The sequence below is a fragment of the Panthera onca genome, chromosome B1 (assembly GCF_046562875.1).
Source record: "Panthera onca isolate mPanOnc1 chromosome B1, mPanOnc1 haplotype 2, whole genome shotgun sequence".
Lineage (NCBI taxonomy): Eukaryota > Metazoa > Chordata > Mammalia > Carnivora > Felidae > Panthera > Panthera onca.
In genome coordinates, this window is record NC_138342.1 from 54,965,314 (window position 1) to 54,986,975 (window position 21,662).

At 35.2% G+C, this 21,662-nt stretch overlaps 1 protein-coding gene across 4 annotated transcripts in view; it reads right to left on the minus strand.

Moving 5' to 3' along the window:
- The window catches only part of CENPC (centromere protein C), an 81,273-nt gene that overhangs the window by 25,515 nt on the left and 34,096 nt on the right, over positions 1-21,662 (minus strand). For 3 of the 4 annotated variants that reach the window (XR_009616367.3, XM_060654952.3, XM_060654950.3), the window contains exons 10-13: positions 18,658-18,949; positions 7,950-8,093; positions 5,430-5,512; positions 154-213 (exon numbers count right to left, since the gene is read on the minus strand). Coding sequence is in view for 3 of the 4 variants with exons in the window: in XM_060654952.3 (XP_060510935.3) it covers positions 154-213; positions 5,430-5,512; positions 7,950-8,093; positions 18,658-18,949 (579 nt within the window). In the remaining variant the exon portion in view is untranslated. The remainder of the gene's footprint in view (positions 1-153; positions 214-5,429; positions 5,513-7,949; positions 8,094-18,657; positions 18,950-21,662) is intronic. The other variant, XM_060654951.3, reaches the window with a different exon arrangement.

Consider the following 21,662-nt stretch of genomic DNA (forward strand, 5'->3'; position numbering starts at 1 on the left):
GAGATGAGTTATTGAAAAATTCATGAAAACTAAACACTTGGTTTTAATTTATCTGTCAATTAATCCAAATACTTCCCCCTGCTTCAGAAAAATTAAGTCCTACTTAGTAACAGAGATTTTATAATATGAAGATATTAAAAGAAATAATCTTACCTAACTTGTGATGTATTTTATTCACTGATAGTACTCTAGATATTTTTACTCCTGAGTCACCTGCAAAATGCAAATGATAATATCATGAATAAGACTATTAATTCCATGTTGAATTAAAGTGTATTAGTTGGTCAATTTCAATATTAAATATTAATTAAATCAATCGATTAAATCAATATTAAAGAAATTTTAACCTGACAATACATTTTATTACTTCTTTTACTTTCTACTGCCAAGGAATAAAGACTAATGAAACATTTCTCTAGATTTTGCTATAATGTATATGTCTAAGGAGCCTAATAGTTAAAAATAACAGAAAAGCAGGCTTTCTATGGCTTCTGGACTTCAGGTGAAATAAGCTACTTGATAGATAAAAATGCAGGGTGTAATAATGAACAATTAATATGCTAATAATGTAACGCATGATCTCCGAATTTCTAAAATAGTGCAAGTATACTAAATTATCAGTGCTCCAATTAGGTCAGAGTTTTCAACTTTAGTGTTATAAATAGCATCCAAATATAGTTGCCATCAATTCTTTGTCTTCCTATACATAAATGCTGTTCTTTATCAAGAGGCAGAGTCCAATGCCCTTTTCTTTGAATCTCTGCTAACCTGTGACTTGCTTGACTAACAGAACACGTAAGAATGACATTCTGGGACTTCAAAGGCTAAGTCCTAAGAAGATAGCAGGTTTCACCTGGGTCTCTTGGAACTTCATTATGGAAAAAGGCGGACACCATATATGACATCTGACCACTCCAAGACTGCCATGCTGTGAGGAAACCCAAGCTAACCACATGGAAAGGCCATGTGGAGGAAAAAAGATACACTTGGTCAGCCCCCACCCACCCTGTTCCAGCCACCCCAGCTAAGTGCTATATATAGAAGTGAAAAACTCACCCTGGACTTCCAACTCAGTTTAGCTTTCAAATGAATGACTCCAGCCACAGCAGTTTGCATTTAACTATGAATGCATGACATGGCCCAAGAGAGAACTGCCTAACTAAGCCAAATAAACCCACAGAACCATGAGAGATAAATCAATTACTATTTTAAGCCACTAAGTTTTAGGTGTTTATTATGCAGCAACATGTAACTAGAACACTTAATGTCCATTAATGATCTAAAATTTTTGATACAATTTTACATGTCATATATATTTCCTGAAAAGTAAGCCTAAGCTTTCATTATATTTTCAAATAAGTCCATGATAGCAAAAGATGGTTAAAAATGACTGAATTAGATACTTCATAAAATTGCTGGCTTAGAAGAAACTTTAGTGAGCATAAGATCTAATTTCCCTGTCCAGAACAGGCATATCTATAGAGAGCTATGGAAATCAAAGTAGCAGTGCCTGAAAAGACATGAATAGACACTTCTCCAAGGAACACATCCAGATGGCCAACTGACACACGAAAAAACGCTCAACATCACTCATCGTCAGGGAAATACAAATCAAAACCACAATGAGATACCACCTCACACCAGTCAGAATGGCTAACATTAACAACTCAGGCAACAACAGATGTTGGCGAGGATGCGGAGAAAGAGGATCTCTTTTGCATTGTTGGTGGCAATGCAAGCTGGTGCAGCCACTCTGGAAAACAGTATGGAGGTTCCTCAAAAAACTAAAAATAGAACTACCCTACAACTCAGCAATTGCACTACTAGGTATTTATCCATGGGATACAGGTGTGCTGTTTCGAAGGGACACATGCACCCCCATGTTTATAGCAGCACTATCAACAATACCCAAAGTATGGAAAGAGCCCAAATGTCCATTGACAGATGGCTGGATAAAGAAGAGGTGGTGTATATATATCAATGGAGTATTACTCAACAATCAAAAAGAATGAAATCTTGCCATTTGCAACTATGTGGATGGAACTGGATGGTATTACTGTAAGCGAAATTAGTCAGAGAAAGACAAATATCATATGACTTCACTCATATGAGGACTTTACGATACAAAACAGATGAACATAAGGAAAGGGAAGCAAAAATAATATAAAAACAGGGAGGGCTACAAAACATAAGAGATTCTTAAATATGGAGAACAAACAGGGTTACTGGAGGCATTGTGGGAAGGGGGATGGGCTATATGGGTAAGGGGCATTAAGGGCATCTACTCCTGAAATCATTGTTGCAGTATATGCTAACTTGGAGGTAAATTTTAAAAATTAATTAATTAATTAATTAAAAATACAAAAAAGTAAAAGTTTAAAAAAAGAAAGAAACCTAATAAGCATGGAGTTTGAGGAAAACAAGGTTTCCTACAAAGAAAACAAGAAATGTCTGCCTTTAAATTTCTACTCACACATTAGCTATCGTGAAGACAAAGACCAATAGCCAGCTAGTTTAAAGGAAAATAGATTATGATTCAAGGTTATTTTTACTCTTCAACTGGTTGTAAAAAAAATAAATTCCTGAGTTCTTCTTAGCATATATGAGCATGCCTACCAACTTTATAAAGAAGAAGTCTATCTGTTCTCACAGCAGGTACAAATGTGTTAAGCATTTATTAAAAGAAAAAATATTGACAGAGAAAGTTAAAAATTCAATCATGTACTGTTTCTAAACCACTTTATTTTAGTTCTGTAGTAAAGGTGAAGTAAAAGTATGAACAAAAATGTAAGAACAAACCAAAAGAAAGCAAGGGTCACAATATTAATATTAGACAAAACAGACTACAAGGTAAAAGCATTGTAACAGGATCAAGATGATAAATCTGACCAAAGCAGGTACATTCCATATAAAGGCTTATATGCTCAGCAACAGCAGTGAAATGTATAGAGCAAACACTGCAGGAAACAGATGGAGGAAAAAAAGCATACAACTACAGTGGAAATACTTTACTTCAACTCTAGCAGCCCTCAGCAGATTTCAGAAATCACAAGAAAGTCTATAAAGGATCAAAATAACATCTAACGTAACATGTTCAATTCTAAGATCCTGTTCTTTTCCCCCAAATCTGCTCCTTCCCTAGTAGTCTCCAAATCAAGTAGTGACACCACCATTCTTTCAGGTGCTCAGGCCAAAAGCCTTAAAGATGTCCCTGACATCTCTCTCTTCCCATAGCCCCATCCATCAGGAAATCCTGTTGATTCTATCTACAAAAATATTCAAAATCCTACTACTGCTCTCCACCTTTCACTGCCATCACCCTAGTCTAAGCAACCTATCATTGAGATTATGAATGTCTCACCAACCAGTCTCCCTGCTTCCAACCTTACATGAGCCCCTCAAACTCACGAGTCCCTCCCTAACACAGCAGACACAGTAATTCTGTTTATAGGTCAGTCATGTCTCTCCTCTGCTCAAAACCTCCCAATGCCTCCATCTCTCTTAGGAGTAGCCAAAAATCCTTAAAATAGCCTTTAACATCCTATGTGATCTTTCATTCTCGTTGTCTCTGTGACATCATCTCCTACTACTCTCCCTCTCTTACTCTGATTTACCCAATCTCCTTGGTATTCACCACCAGACTCATTACCGCATCAGAACATCTTCCCTCTACCTGGGGCATTATTTCCTCATACAGCTGCATTCTCTGCTTTCTCATCTTTTTCATATTTTGCTCAAATGATCATTTCCTCAGTGAGGCCTTTTCTGCTCATCTACCTAAAAATGTAACCACCATAACCCACCCAAAAATCTGTTTTATTTTTCTACTCTCAACATCCAACAAATCATTAAGTTTTGCTTTTTATTGCTTCTTTCCTGGTACCCCAGAAAGTAAGCTCCAGGTGGACAGTAGTTTTTGTCAGTTTGGTTCTCTACCACATCCCTAGCCCCTAAAAGAATACATAGTAAGTGTCCCATAATATTCTGTAAATATTTAAGATTTCTGTAGTCAAAATATATTCAAAAATTTACACATACTTACATTATTAACAAAATAAAAAGATATATATTTGTAAATCCATACATGTATACACAAAAAAGTAATATTCTCTTCTTTCTCAAGTATCCATGAGAGAACTATAAAATTCTTTCATGAATTTTATGTGTTCTAAGCATACTATACAGAATGCAAAGAAAACCTTAATAAATTCAAAGAATAAATAATAAAAGCCAAAGTTCCCTAGAACAATGAAATGAAACTAGAAATTATTAACAAAGAACAAAACATTTTAGAATAACAGCCAACATTATGTATTTAATATAGACCAGATATTAAACTAAACAAGAAAGCTATGGGATTGGAAATGATATCACCATTTTACAGATAAGAAGGCTGAGTTATTAACACTGAAATTTTTTTACTCAAGATAGCATAGTAAGTAATATAAAATTCAGCTCAACCTGAGCTGAATTCAACTGTAGGCTCCTGGCTCTTAAGACCAACCTCTTGACTAATATATTCTTAAAAAAAAAACTCCTGGGTCAAAGAAAAATCACTGCAATTTGGGGTGTACTACAATAAGAACATGACATTTAAAATTAAGCCAAAACTAAACTTAGGAAAATTCACTGTTTTTTATTTTTTATAAAATAAAAAGTAGAAAAATAAATACAGAAAGCATTCAACTTAGAGGAGAAAAATAATAAAATAAATCTAAACACAGGGAGAAAAAAAACTATTTAAAAGGAAAAAGAAAGAGGGTGCCTGGCTGTCTCAGGTGGCAGAGCATCTCTTGAACTAGAGGTTGTAGGTTTAAGTCCCACATTGGGTATAGAGATTACTTAAAAATACAATCTTTTAAAAAAAATTCCACCTTTCTAGCATTTGAAAAGGAAATTAAAAAGAAAAAGAATTAAGTGAATTAGGAAAGAAAAAACAGTATAACAGATTATATTTCAAGCATACATTCTTTAGAAGCATAAAAAATTACAAAATTATTAACAGGCATTTTAAAAACTTTACTATGAAAAGTTTCAAACACATTCAAAAAAAGAAAAAATGGTATAATGAAACTGATACACCCACTATACAGCTTCAGTAATCAATACATGGCTAATCTTGCTTCATGTATACCCTTATCAGCTTAACATTTTTAAATATTAGAACAGATATTTTAAGTATCAATTATTTCATTATGTTCTACCTCAAAGAAAGGACTGTCATTGTGTCATTCTTTCTCTTTCTCTCCCTCCCTTTATCACCTAGGTGTAAGGTCTTACAAATCTCTAAACATATAGTAAGGCTCTTAAAAAGTAAGTACTCAATACACATTTGCCATTGGTGATAATTTAAATAAAATATAGCACACCGTACTCTGTATGCATAAAGCCATAAATATCAAGAGAGTAGACAATAAATAATAACTTACCTGAACTTTCCTGAACTTCCTTATCATCCACATCAGAATTACTCTTTTCAGATGATAAATAATTCTTGAGCCTGAAAGGTCCACTTTAACATAAAAAAGTAAACCGTAAAATTTGTGCCTTTATAATACATATATCTAGTTATCTGCCTTAATGGACATTTTGTCCTAAAACTGCCAAACGTTCCTTTCTTATAAAACCAACAGTGATTTATAGGTCGCCAAGAATATACTTACATGCTGCATAAAACAAAGAATCTATAATTTAATCCTGTAACTGTCAGGATAAATACTGAATTTTATAACCTTTTAAACTAACTCATGTAATAGTTACAAACAGAGAGGAAGGGAGATAAACCATAAGAGACTCTTAAATACAGAGAACAAACTGAGGGTTGATGGGGGGGACCCAAGGGAGAGGGGAAAATGGGTGATAGGCATTGAGGAGGGCACTGGTTGGGATGAGAACTGGATGTGGCATGTAAGCGATGGAATCATGGGAATCTACCCCCAAAACCACGAGCACACTGTATATACTGTATGTTAGCCAATTTGATAATAAATTATATTAAATAAATAAATAAAATTTTCTAGCAGCCACATTAAAATAAATAAATAAATAAATAGATAGACAAATAAATAAATAAATAAAAATAAACTCATGGATCAGTTAATAAATTTTTAGTCAACTCAACACCTCTTGATAAAAATCAAATTTTAAAAAGTAAAATTAGAAATCAATCAGCTTATGGAATGCAAGCTGGTGCAGCCACTCTGGAAAACAGTATGGAGGTTCCTCAAAAAACTAAAAATAGAACTACCCTGCGACCCAACAACTGAACTACTAGACATTTACCCACGGGATACAGGTGTGCTGTTTCGAAGGGACACATGCACCCCCATGTTTATAGCAGCACTATCAACAATAGCCAAAGTATCGAAAGAGCCCAAATGTCCATTGATGGATGAATGGATAAAGAAGATGTGGTATATATATATACAACGGAGTATTACTCGGCAATCAAAAAGAATGAAATCTTGCCATTTGCAACTATGTGGATGGAACTGGAGGGTATCATGCTAAGCGAAATTAGTCAGAGAAAGACAAATATATGACTTCACTCATATGAGGACTTTAAGAGACAAAACAGATGAACATAAGGAAAGGGAAACAAAAATAATATAAAAACAGGGAGGGGGACAAAACAGAAGAGACTCATAAATATGGAGAACAAAATGAGGGTTACGGGAGGGGTTGTGGAAGGGGGGGATGGGCTAAACGGGTAAGGGGCACTAAAAAATCTACTCCTGGAATCATTGCTGCACTATATGCTAACTAATTTGGATGTAAATTTAAAAAATAAAAAACAAGTTAATAAAAAAAAGACAAAAAAATTTAAAAAATAAAATAAAATAAAATAAAATAAAATAAAATAAAATAAAATATAAAAATGAAAATCACATATACTTTTGGAGTATATATTTAGTGACTAGGAGAATGGAATTGTTTAGGGGGAAATTTTTTTTCTACATTAGGTTCAAAGACAGTGTTCATTAACAAAATCAATGCAGAACTTCCTCTGTTAATACTGATCTGATTAAATTTTATGTCATTTTCAAATATGTCTTTTCTCGTAAATAAATACTGCTAAATTCTGTTAAAAAAAAAAATCAAACAGCTTATTTTCATTTAAAAAAAAAAAAGCCAAAAACAAGTGGAATTTAAAATATTTAAATTTAAAAACTGCTCAGAAATGATTCAGCTTATCCCTGTCTGAGATTCCTTGCCTCTATTATGAACACAGGATAGGCATAGTAGTCATAACCCATCAAAAAGTAAAGAAATCTCAGCCATCCCTGAAAAGTCTTGAGAATCTGTTATAATTTACCATTCCTTCATTTTAAAAAAGGGTATATGATTTCAGATATTATAAGAGTAGGTTAATTTGGTTTGTTCATGGAGTGTGCTTGTTTTAAACACATACCCAAATTCTTAAATACTTGTTTTTAAGAGAGAGAGTTTTCCCCTTTTCCTTGAATGTGGTCTGAATTTAATGACTTGTTTCTAACAAACAGAATAAAGTGGAAGTGAAAGTGTGCAACTCCAGAGACTAGGTCATTAAAAGGCACTATGACCTTCATCATGGTCACACTTTCTCTTGGATCACTTGCTTGATTGGAAGCCAGCTGCCATATTGAACAGCCCCATGGAGAGGGCCACATGACAAGGAAGGCCTATAGTTAACAACCATGGGAGCAAAGTACCTTGTAAGAAGATCTTTCATTTACAATCAAGCCTTCAAAGGACTGCAAACCTGACAGATATTTTGAATGCTACATCTCATAAGAATCCCTAAGAGAGAACTAGTCAGCTAAGGCTCTTCTCCCAGACTTCTGGGCCACAGGAACTAGGAAACAATAAATGTTTTGCAAACCACTAATAAAAGTTGGGGTAATCTGTTACACAGCAAAGAGTAACCAATATACTAAGTAAATCCAATTATCCTTAGAAAACATGCATACCTTCTTTCCAAAACTGAAGTCTTAGGCTCTCCAGAATCCAAGTTAGACTCTGCTAGTGTCTTGCATGTAAATCCCTTGACCTGAGACTTTGGATGAACATTTTGTGCAGTTATACTATCTTGATCCTTTGGGCTTCTTGTACCTCTGTGAATATGTAAAGTGAAAAATTGTTTACATTTCTCCATAAAACATTCCTTCCAGAAACATACCATCAGTAGATAACATAATATTGGTTGTAACAAATATCAGATAAACCTATTCAGGTCCTAGGACTTGTAAGTAGCCTAGGAAGAAAATTTGTTTCTAGGACCTGCAAAGAAAAATTCTGATAAAGGAAATGGTACAGACCAGGCCTAAGATGGAAGTGATGACAGGAGGACACCCAGAGACATTACCTACGGGCAGCATATGATATATATTACACATTTAATCTACCATGGTTTTTTTGAAAATCCACAAACAACTTAAATTGTTTTCTTTGACAGCCCTAGTCAGCCTACTGAGGAACAGTAGTGTGTTCGGAGGGATTCTTTAACAGCTACTAGCTAATTATATGTAAAGAAGATATACTATTCCCAGACTGCATAATTTCTCTTCTCTCACATTTCTCTTGTAAGTCCTATGTTTTGTTTCTCACTCAGTCTACCAGCCTATTCTTACCATATGTGAGAAAATAATTTGCATAAACATAACTAAAGAGCATGCAAACTTTTGAGATTTGATGGTTTACTTCTGAAGATTCTACTCTCTCTACAAGTCCTATCATAGAGTTAGAAAAAATATTAAGAGAATACTATGAACAATTATAGGTCAATAAATTAGATAACCAAGATAGAATAAATTCCTAAAGACATACGATTACCAAAACTAAGTCAAGAAGAAATAATCTGAAAAGACCTATAACAAGAAAATGAATCAGTAATCAAAAACTACCCAGAAATAAAGGCCCAAATGGTTTTACTGCTGAATTCTACCAGTCATTCAAAGAATATGAATTCTTCACAAACTCTTTCAAAAAACAGAAGAGAACTTCTTAAATCACTTTATGAAGTCAGTATTATCTTGATACCAAAACTAGATAGACATCACAAGAAAAGTGCAGACCAAACAACTCAACAGAGCAAATCTAGAGACGTATAAATGTAATTATACATACATCATGACCAAATGGGATTTACACCACAGATGCAGTTTGGTCTAACATCTGAAAACCAATTAACGAAAAACATCATATCAATAATAATAAAAATTACAGCATCATCTCAATAAATGCAAAAAAAAAAGCGCATTTAACAAAAATCCAACACGTTTTAACAAAGTAGGACTAGAAGGAACTGCCTCAACTTGATAAAGGGTAGCTGAAAAACTTACAGCTAGCAACATAAAGACTGGATGCTTGCCCCCTAAGATTTAGGAACCAGACAAGGAAATCTGCTATTGCCACCTGTATTAGCCAGAGCACTTAGGCAGTATAAAATAAATAAAATACAGGAAAGGAACAGGTCAAACTATTAACAAATGACATGATTTCTGTATTCACAATATCTCACAAAATCCACTAAAAAGCTATCAAAACTAATAAATGACTTCATAAAGGTTGCAGAATACAAGTCAAATACAAAAACCAATTAAATACCAAAAAAATACAAAAACTCCCATTAGATTCAACAAAAACTGACCATCAACAAGGCATATCATAGTCAAATTCACAAAACACTCAGGCAAGGGGAGAATTATGAAAGCACCAAGGGAAAAAAAGTCCCTAACTTTGCAGCAGACCTATCCATAGAAACTTGGCAGGCCACAAAGGAGTGGCAGGATATATTCAACGTGCTGAATCAGAAAAATATGCAGCCAAGAATTCTTTATCCAGCAAGGCTGTCATTCAAAACACAAAGAGAGATAAAAAGTTTCCCAGACAACAAAAATTAAAGGAGTTTGTGACCACTAAACCAGCCCTGCAAGAAATTTTAAGGGGGACTCTCTGAGGGGACAAAGCAACAAAGATTAGAAAGGACCAGATAACACCACCAGAAACTCCAACTCTACAAGCATCATAATGGCAATAAATTCGTATCTTTCAGTACTCACTCTAAAGGTCAATGGACTCAATGCTCCAATCCAAAGACACAGGGTAACAGAATAGATAAGAAAACAAGATCCATCTATATGCTGTTTATAAGAGACTCACTTTAGACCTAAAGACACTTTCAGATTGAAAGTAAAGATGGAGAACCATCATGCTAATGGTCAACAAAAGAAAGCCGGAGTAGCCATACTTATATCAGACAATCTAGACTTTAAAATAAAGACTGTATCAAGAGGTGCAGAAGGGCATTCTATCATAATTAAGGGGTCCATCCACAAAGAAGACCTAATAATCATAAAAATTTATGTGCCAAATGTAAAGGCATCCAAATATACAAACCAATTAATCACAAAGAAACTCAATGATAGTAATACCATAATAGTAGGAGACTTCAACACCCCACTCAGAGCAATGGACAGATCATCCAATCAAAAAATCAACAAGGGGGGCGCCTGGGTGGCGCAGTCGGTTAAGCGTCCGACTTCAGCCAGGTCACGATCTCGCGGTCCGTGAGTTCGAGCCCCGCGTCAGGCTCTGGGCTGATGGCTCGGAGCCTGGAGCCTGTTTCCGATTCTGTGTCTCCCTCTCTCTCTGCCCCTCCCCGGTTCATGCTCTGTCTCTCTCTGTCCCAAAAATAAATAAAAAAAAAAGTTGAAAAAAAAAAAAAAAAAAAAAAAACACAAAACAAAAAATCAACAAGGAAACAATGGCTTTGAATGACACACTGGACCAGATGGACTTAACAGATATATTCAGAACATTTCATCCTAAAGCAGCAGAATATACATTCTTTTCCAGTGCACATGGAATGTTCTCCAGAATAGACCACATACTGGGACACAAATCAGCCCTCAGCAAGTACAAAAAGATCGAGATCATACCGTGCATATTTTCAGACCACAACGCTATGAAACTCAAAATCAACCACAAGAAAAAATTTGGAAAGGTAACAAATACTTGGAGACTAAAGAACATCCTACTAAAGAATGAATGGACCAACCAAGAAGTTAAAGAGGAAATTAAAAAGTATATGGAAGCCAATGAAAACAATAACACCACACCCCAAAACCTCTGGGACGCAGCACAGGCGGTCATAAGAGGGAAGTATATAGCAATCCAGGCCTTCCTACAGAAGAGAGAAAGATCTTAGATACACAACCTAACCTTACACCTTAAAGAGCTGGAAAAAGAACAGCAAATAAAACCCAAAACCAGCAGAAGGCAGGAAATAATAAAGATTAGAGCAGAAATTAATGCCATCGAAACCAAAAAAACAGAATAGATCAATGAAACCAGAAGCTGGTTCTTTGAAAGAATTAAAAAAATTGATAAACCACTAGCCAGTTTGATCAAAAAGAAAAAGGAAAGGACCCAAATAAATAAAATCAAGAATGAAAGAAGAGAGTTCACAACTAATACAGCAGAAATAAAAACAATAGTAAGAGTATATTATGAGCAATTATATGCCAATAAAATGGGCAATCTGGAAGAAATGGACAAATTCCTAGAAACATATACACTACCAAAACTGAAACAAGAAGTAACAGAAAATTTGAACAGACATATAACCAGTAAAGAAATCGAATTAGTAATCAAAACCTTCCCAAAAACAAGAGTCCAGGGACAGATGGCTTTCCAGGGGAATTCTACCAAACATTTAAGGAAGAGTTAATACCTATTCTCTTGAAGCCGACCTAAAACACAGAAACGGAAGGAAAACTTCCAAACTCTTTCTATGAAGCCAGCATTACCTTGAGTCCAAAACCAGACAGAGACCCCACTAAAAAGGAAAACTATAGACCAATTTCCCTGATGTACATGGATGCAAAAATTCTCAACAAGATATTAGCCAACAGGATCCAGAAATACATTAAAAAGGTTATTCACCACGACCAAGTGGGATTTATACCTGGGATACAGGGCTTGTTCCATATCCCCAAAACAACGTGATTCATCACATCAATAAAAGAAAGGACAACACATGATCCTCTCAATAGATGCAGAGAAGGCATTTGACAAAATACAGCATTCTTTCTTGATAAAAACCCTCAAGAAACTAGGGATAGAAGGATCATACCTTGAGATCATAAAAGCCATATATGAACAACCCAACACTAATATCATCCTCAATGGGGAAAAGCTGAGAGCTTTCTCTCTAAGGTCAGGAACAAGACAGGGATGTCCACTCTCACCACTGTTATTCAACATAGTATTGGAAGTCTTAGCCTCTGCAATCAGACAACACAAAGAAATAAAAGGCATCCAAATCGGCCAGGAGGTCACACTTTCACTCTTCGCAGATGACATGATACTCTATATGGAAAACCCTAAAGATGCCACCAAAAACGTGCTAGAACTGATCTATGAATTCAGCAAAGTGCAGTATATAAAACCAATGCACAGAGCTTGGTTGCATTCCTACACACCAACAATGAAGCAACAGAAAGAGAAATTGAGGAATCAATCCCTTTTAGAATTGCACCAAAAACCATAAAATACCTAGGACTAAATCTAACCAAAGAGGTGAAAAATCTATACACTGAAAACTATAGAAAGCTGATGAAAGAAACTGAAGAAGACACAAAGAAATGGAAAAAGATTCCATGCTCCTGGATAGGAAGAACAAATATTGTTAAAATGTCGATACTACCCAAAGCAATCTACACATTCAATGCAATCCCTGTCAAAATGACACCACCATTCTTCACAGAGCTAGAATAAACAATCCTAAAATTTGTATGGAACCAGAGAAGACCCTGAATAGCCAAAGCAATCTTGAAAAAGAAAACCAAAGCAGGAGGCATCACAATCCCAGACTTCAAGCTATACTATAAAGCTGTAATCATCAAGACAGTATGGTACTGGCACAAGAACAGACACTCAGATCAATGGAACAGAATACAGAACCCAGAAATGGACCCACAAACCTTTGGCCAATTAATCTTTGACAAAGCAGGAAAGAATATCCAATGGAATAAAGACAGTCTCTTCAGCAAGTGGTGCTGAGAAAACTGGACAGCGACATGCAGGATGAACCTGGACCACTTTCTTACACCATACACAAAAATAAACTCAAAGTGGATGAAAGACCTCAATGTAAGACAAGAATCCATCAAAATCCTTGAGGAGAAAGCAGGCAAAAACCTCTTTGATCTTGGATGCAGCAACTTCTTACTCAACATGTCTCCAGAGGCAAGGGAAACAAAAGCAAAAATGAACTACTGGGACCTCATCAAGATAAAAAGCTTCTGCATAGCGAAGGAAACAATCAGCAAAACTAAAAGGCAACCGACAGAATGGGAGAAGATATTTGCCAATGACATATCAGATAAAGGGTTAATATCCAAAATCTACAAAGAACTTCTCAAACTCAATACCCAAAAAAACAAAGAATCCAGTGAAGAAATGGGCAAAAGACATGAATAGACACTTCTCCAAAGAAGACATCCAGATGGCCAACCGACACATGAAAAAACGCTCAACATCACTCATCGTCAGGGAAATACAAATCAAAACCACAATGCAATACCACCCCTCACCTGTCAGAGTGGCTAACATTAACAACTCAGGCAACAACAGATGTTGGCGAGGATGCGGAGAAAGAGGATCTCTTTTGCATTGTTGGTGGCAATGCAAGCTGGTGCAGCCACTCTGGAAAACAGTGTGGAGGCTCCTCAAAAAATTAAAAATAGATCTGCCCTACGACCCAGCAATTGCACTATTAGGTATTTATCCAAGGGATACAGGTATCCCTTGTTTTGAAGGGACACATGCACCCCCATGTTTATAGCAGCACTATCAACAATAGTCAAAGTATGAAAAGAGCCTAAATGTCCATCGATGGGTGACTGGATAAAAAAGATGTGGTATATATATACAATAGAGTATTACTTGGCAATAAAAAGAATGAAATCTTGCCATTTGCAACTACGTGGATGGAACTAGAGGGTATCATGCTAAGCGAAATTAGAGAAAGACTTCATATGACTTCACTCATATGAGGGCTTTAAGAGACAAAACAGATGAACATAAGGGAAGGGAAACAAAAATAATATAAAAACAGGGAAGGGGATAAAACATAAGAGAGTCTTAAATATGAAGAACAAACAGAGGATTAGTGGAGGGGTTGTGGGGAGGGGGATGGGCTAAATGGGTAAGGGGCATTAAGGAATCTACTCCTGAAATCATTGTTGCACTATATGCTAATTTGGATGTAAACTAAAAAAATTAAAAAAAAAATTAAATTAAAAAAAAAAAGGAGAGAGAAGGAAAAAAAATAATGTTGCCCAAAGAAATATAGTAATTTGTATTGTTGGTGCTATTATTGCAAAGTCTTGGGGAAGTTTGTTTTGTGTCATTTTCCCATTTATGATAAATTATATTCTTAATTATTTTGAAGGAAACGAGTATAGAGAATTTGAATAATGTCTGTAGTTAAATAAAAGTTGATTTATCTATCAAAAAAAAAAGCAATTCCATTCACAATAGCATTAAAATAATAAAATGCTTAGAAATGAATTTAACAAAAGTGTAAAACTTATGCTCTGAAAACACTGTTGAAATAAGTTAAAGACCTCAATGAATGGAAAAGCATCCCATGTTCATGGATCAATAGATTTGGTGTTAAAATGGCAATATCTCCCAAACGGATATACAGATTCAATGCATTCTCTATCAGATTCTCAAGTGATATCTTTGTAGAAATTGACATGCTGATTCTAAAATTTATATGGAATTGCAAGGAACCCAGAATAGCCAAAACAATCTGAAAAGAAGAATAATGAGGACTTATACCTCTTGATCAAAATCTTTTCATAGCAATGGTAACAATCAAGACAGTGTAGTACTGGATCAAGAATTAATATATAGATTAAGAGAAAAAAACTGAGAATTAAGAAAGAAACTCATATATTTATGGTCAACTGATTTTCAAAAATGATGCCAAGACCATTCAATGGGGGAATAAGTAGTCGTTTTGACAAACAATTATGGAAAACTGGATAGTCACATGCAAAAGAATAAAGTTGAATCCTTCACAGAATACACAAAAGTTAACTCAAAATGGATCAAAAACCTAAATGTAAGAAAAACTCTTAGAAGAAAAGATAATGACAAATCTTCATGAACTTGGATTCTTAGATATGACACCAAGTATAAGCAACAAAAGGATAAAATAGACAGATGGGACTTTATGAAAGTTAAAAACTTTAGTGCTTCAAAGGACACCATTAAGAAGCAAGAAGAAAACCCACAGAATGGAGAAAATATCTGCAAACCACGTATCTGACAAGGGACTTGTATCCAAAATATAAAGACCTCTTACAACACAATAAAAAAACCCAAAAAATTAGGCTGAATAGATTTTTCTCTAAAGATATGCAAATGGCCAATAAACAAAAGAAGAGATGCTCAACATCATTAGTCATCTGGGAAGTGCAAATGAAAATCACAAAGAGATACTACTTTCATACCAACTTGGATGGCTAGCATCAAAGTCAGATAATAACAAATGTTGACAAGGATGCAGAGAGACTGGAACCCTCATACACTGCTGGCAGGAATGTAAAATGGTACAGATGCTTTGGAAAACAATCTTACAGTTCCTCAAACAATTTTAATATAGTTACCATATTTCAGAGCAACTCCACTCCTGGGTATATATCCAAGAGAAATGAAAACACATGTTCACATAGAAACCTGTACACAAATGTTTATACTGGCATTATTCATAAGAGCCAAAAGGTGGAAACAACCCAAATGTCGATCAGTGAATGAAAAGATAAACAAAACATGGTATAACCATAAAACAAAACATTTTTTGGTCATAAAAAGTAAGGAAGTACTGATATACACTACAACATGAATGAAACTTGAAAATTTCCAAAAGAAGCCAGTACAAAAAACTCATACTATATGATTTCATTCAGATGAAAATCCAAACTGTAGAGAAATCTATACAGATAAAAAGTAGATTAGTGGTTTCTTAGGGTAGTGGCAGAGGGGACTAGGGAAATGATAACTAATGAGTACTGGCTTTGTGAAGTGCTGAAAATACTCTAAAATTGACTGTGTTGATGGTTTGCACCTATCTGTTAATATACTAAAAAAACATTGAATTGTACACATTTCATGAGTGAACTGTATGGTGTGGGGAGTACCATACATTCTCATTGTACATAAAAGATAAGGTTTGTTATAAGAATACTAGCTGAAATTTAAAAACTCAATGTAAACAAATTTTTTATCTTAACCTATTTCTCTCAACCTATAGGTAAGGCTCAACTGCTTTGTTTAGTAAAACTTTGATTTATTTTTATTATTAATACATTCAAGTAAAAACAATTGGACTACTAGTCAGAAGACCTAGTTCTCTAATGACACGCTATTTAATCTATGTAGACCTTCCTCATATGTAAAAATGGAGCTAACGAGTGTCCTACCCACCTCTCAGGAATCTTATGCAAATAAATGATACAAGAAACAAGATGATATAAATATGCAAATCTGATAAAAGAGAGGCCATTACAAATCAGTGGGGGAAATGTACCATTCAACACCTACACAGAGAAAAAAAGAATTTAAATTTCCTATTCCACATCAAACACAAAAATAAATTACAGATGGGTTAAAGAAGTAAATATAAAAAAACAAGTTAGTTTTTAGGAAAAAAGTATAGAAAAACAGATCCTTATAACCTTGGAGTCTACAAAAAAAGCAAATGTTCACAACACTGAAAGGCTAATAAATTCTACTACAGCTGACCCCTTGAATAACACAGGTTTAAAGTGCATAAGTCCACATATAAGCAATTTTTTTTCAATAAATACAATCCTGTAAATGTTTTTTCTCTTTCTTAATAACAATTTCTTTTCTCTAATTTATTCTATTGTTAAGAATATAGCATGCAATATATGTAAAAAACAAAATATGTGTTAATCAACTGTTTATGCTACTAGTAACGCTTCCAGTCAACAATAAGTTATTAGTAGTTAAGCTTTGGAGAAGTCAAAAGTTACAAGCAAATTTCTGGCTGTGCAGGGGTCAGTGCCCCTAACTCCCATGATGCTCTAGGGTTAATCATACATTAAAATTATGTCTTCTGTATGAAAGACACGAATACATGTGACCCATTAAGGATTAAAAGCCAAAATAGATAAAGAGTTCCTAAAAATCAATTCTAAAAAAATATAAAATTGGCCAAGCAATTTACAAAGAGACAATCTATTTAAACATGAGCAAGGGGGGCCTGGGTGGCTCAGATGGTTAAGCATCCAACTCTTGGTTTCGGCTCAGGTCATGATCTCACAGTTTCGTGAGTTCGAGCTCCATGCAGGGCTCTGCGTCAGCAGCCATGAAGCCTGCTTGGGATTCTCTCTCTTTCTCTCTCTCACTGCCCCTCACCCCTCACTTGTACTATCTCTCTCAAAATAGATAAATTAAAGTTTTTTTCTAAGAAAAAATAAAAATGAGCATGAAACAAATGAAAAGACATTTAACTATTTAATTTCACTAATAATTAGGAAAATGCAACGAAATCCAGAGATATACCCCATTATGAACAGCTTCAAGAGAATAGGTGTTAACTCTTCCTTAAATGTATGGTAGAATTCCCCTGTACAGCCATCTGGCCCTGGACTCTTGTTTTTTGGGAGATTTTTGATTACTAATTTGATTTCCTTACTGGTTACATACACTGCTATTTTTAAGGCACTCTAATGATTTATTTCTGTACACCCCTAGCACCCTGCAGTTTCTCACATGTAATATGCATTATTTGTTGAGTAAATGAAAGAATAAATGCTATGTTAAGAAGTAAAAATATGCAAGAACAATACCTAACTCACTAGGTTGTCAGGGACTGATGAAAATTCATTGAAAAGCTCCTAGCAAATAGTTGACACATAATAAGCACTCAAAAGTACCTTAACTATTATCACCTTAGGGGGAGAAGTATTAAGATATATTCCTAATTATTGAAATCACATTAACTTCACTCAGAAGGAAGCAAATCAAACTATACGTTAATAATAAGATTAAAATATAAAAATTAAAAGATAAAAAAATTTTAAAAAATGACCAAAATGGTAAAATTTATGTTTTTACCACTGTATTTTTTTTAAAAAGGAATCAACTTTTTTAATTATAATTTTTTTTTTTTTTATTTACGAGAGTTTATGGAGGAGGAGCTGACGGAGAAAAAAAGAATCTTAAGCAGGTTCCACACCCAGTGCTGAGCCTGGTTCAGAGCTCCATCCCACAACCCTGGGATCATGACCCAAGCCGAAATGAAGAGTCAGTCGCTCAACCGACTGAGCCACCCGGGTGCTCCAAAAAAGCAGCAACTCTTCAATGACAATAATACTTACTCTTATTATATATATTAGTCACATCCTATGTACTATATATATTATTCCCCATTTTAAAATGAGGAAAAAAATTCAAGAGTACTATGTTGCCCTAGGGCATCACCAGCTAATGGCTGAGCATGAATTTACAACCATGTCTGTCAGACTGCAGAGCCCTTTACGCTAATACTGTTTCTCCACAAATGATTAAATGACACAAACTATTAAATGCTAAACAGCAAAAATAACTATATTGTATACATAATAGACATACCCAGAATGATCATGATTTTTCTTCTTAACCAGGTCTTCCTCATCACTTTTCAATGACTCATTCTGGGAAGAACCAGAAATTTTATCATGGTCAATAATTCTTCTAGAATCTTTAGCAGTTAAAAACTCCTGTGTTCTTGAGCTGCCTGAAGTAGTTCTCTTCTGCCCTTTAAATGGAATAGTTTTGTCCCCAATATTCTTAGATGACTGGTTTGGTTTTTCAACAGGTGTTTGTCTACTGTTGTGACACACTGACAATTCATTTCTTCTTGAAGAATTGCTATAAACAAGACCTGAAGGATTCAATGATAACCTAAAGTTAGCATAATGTTTATCCAAATTATCTGGTTCACTGAAATACCAACATTATATATATTTTCATGTAAACACATACACACATACACCAATCTCGTAGGCTATATTTATTTTCAAATTAAATTCATAAACTATGCAGCTTTTCAATTTTTAGACATAGGTACCAAATTTATCACAAGCTTCCAAAACCACCCTGTCTCTGCCCACTACTCTTGTGGCCATCCTTAAGATCCTGGTATTTCCCACGGTTCCAGCTTCAGCTTCTCACTCTTATGTACCTACTTTGAGGCGCCCTTGTACTCTTAACTGTAATTACTACGTAGATGCTGGTATCATAATATTCACCTATCACTCTCCTTTAAATCTGCCCCTCTGGTTTTAGTTCCTTTCTTAACAAAAAGCACAACTATTTGCTCAAATACCTACATCAGAAATTTCAGTCAGCCAAGACTCCTGTCTCTATCTGCAATCAGTCCCCTTATCCTGTCATTTCTACATTCTTAATACCACTCAAATCCACTTCTCTCAAGCTCTCCTGCCTGTCATTAGCAGGGACTGGCATCTTATCTGGATTATCAAAGGAGCCTCTTAATTAGTTTCCCTTTCTCTAGCCTTGCCGTTCTTCAATCCATTCTTCACACTGTTTCAAGAATCATCTTAGGAAAACACAAGCTGGGTCATTACAACCTTGCTAAAGTCTGTTAGTGATAATCTGTAACTTAAGGATTACGTCCAAATATTTTCAATAATTTATTTCTACATGTAGAGTACTTATTTCATTAATCAAAATTCTATCCTCCAAATAAACAAACTGACAAAAAAAAAAAAAAAAAAAAAGCAGCCAGCAATACTGAACTATTTGCATTTCTCCAAAGCACTGGTTCTTAAAGGGTTGGTCCCAGACCAGCAGGATCAGCATCACTTAAGAGTCTGTTTGAAATGCAAATTCTCAGGCCTCACTTCAGACCCACTAAATCAGAAACTCAGAGTAGGGCCCAATACTCTGTATTTTAACAAGCCTTCCATATAACTCTGCTAAAATAATCTTTAAAAGGTCACACTCTCCGCTCCAGATCTCTGCACATGCTACTCTGCTTGAAACATTCCATCCATCCTCCTCACCCCACCCAGTTACTTAACTAATTCCTAATTCATTCTTCAGGAAGCTGTCCCAAATTCCCATGCTTAAATTAGGTAGCTCTCTCTCTCAACCCTCTGATAACATTTATCATCCATCTATTTATTTACTTATCTTTCTCTTCCAGCAGACTGGCAATTCCTTGAGACCAAGTTTGCTCTTTTACCTATCTCTACATTTCCAATGCCTAACATCAGGGTCAGGACAGTGGTGAAGCAATTTTTTTCCCCAGTCCTACTGAGATATAATTGACATTAACATTGTATAAGTTCAGGGTGCGCAATGTGATAGTTTTATATATGTATACACTGCAAAATAAATACCAACCAGTAGATCTTAAAAGTTATCATAAAGTTTTTTTTTCTCATCATAAAATTAAAAAATTGAAGAAGGTTCTCACTCTCAGAGTCATGCAAGTACTGAATGTGAACACACACAATCTAGAGACCAAACGCCTCCTCGAATTTCTCATTGTATATTACTCACTTGACTCACTCTAGTACTGGTTCTACCTTACACCATTCCTGCCTCACAGTGGGCACTCAATAAATTTGTCTCAACATACACGAAAAAGCAGTACGGCCACACATCCACTATCGGCAGCTTGGTTGCTTGATAGGGAAATAAGCAATGGATCAAGAGTCAGGAAACCTGGGTTCTATTTTTTTCCAGTTCTAGCACACAGGTCTACGACCTTAGGTGCAAGTCATATTGCTTTATTGAGCTTCAGACTTTCTTTTCCTACCAGATGAAGGACTGTTTGAACTATGAGATCTACAAGTATTCCTCTTTTTTTTTTTTAATTTTTTTTTAATGTTTATTTATTTTTGAGACAGAGAGAAACAGAGCATGAATGAGGGAGGGTCAGAGAGAGAGGGAGGCACAGAATTTGAAGCAGGCTCCAGTCTCCGAGCTGTCAGCACAGAGCCCGACGCGGGGCTCGAACCCACGGACTGTGAGATCATGACCTGAGCCGAAGTCGGCCGGTTAACTGACTGAGCCACCCAGACGCCCCTAAGTATTCCTCTTTTTTGTGGCTCCCTACTCAATCAGAAATTCAACACCTGTTTCAAAGCTGCTACACAAGTCTTTTTTGATAAGTTTCAGAGTTCTAAAACACTTATACAAGCTTTGTAAGATTTTCATTTTCTCATGTATTTACACACTCATCTGCCATAGTACAGTTTCAGGCACTTGGGGCAGAAAGGTGAGTTCCTCAAAGTAGTATCAGGAGGAGATAACATTTTATATACTAACTACATGTCACTAAATCCTTATAATGAGGTAGATGTGTTTGTAATCATGTTACAGAGTAAGAAACTGAACAAAATAACTTAGCCAAAGTAGAGAAATAATCATTTAAACTGAGATCTAAATCCAAAATCCAAGGAAGGCTGCAACAGAATATTTCTTTCTGCTATAATCAAGGATCCCAATGACTCAAAAATTCATAGCAACAAGGCCCCAGATGGAGTGCCACATTTGTCTAGTCTCTCACTTGTTGATCTCAATACCAGAGTCAACAGTATCCATTAAATGTTACCTTATCATCT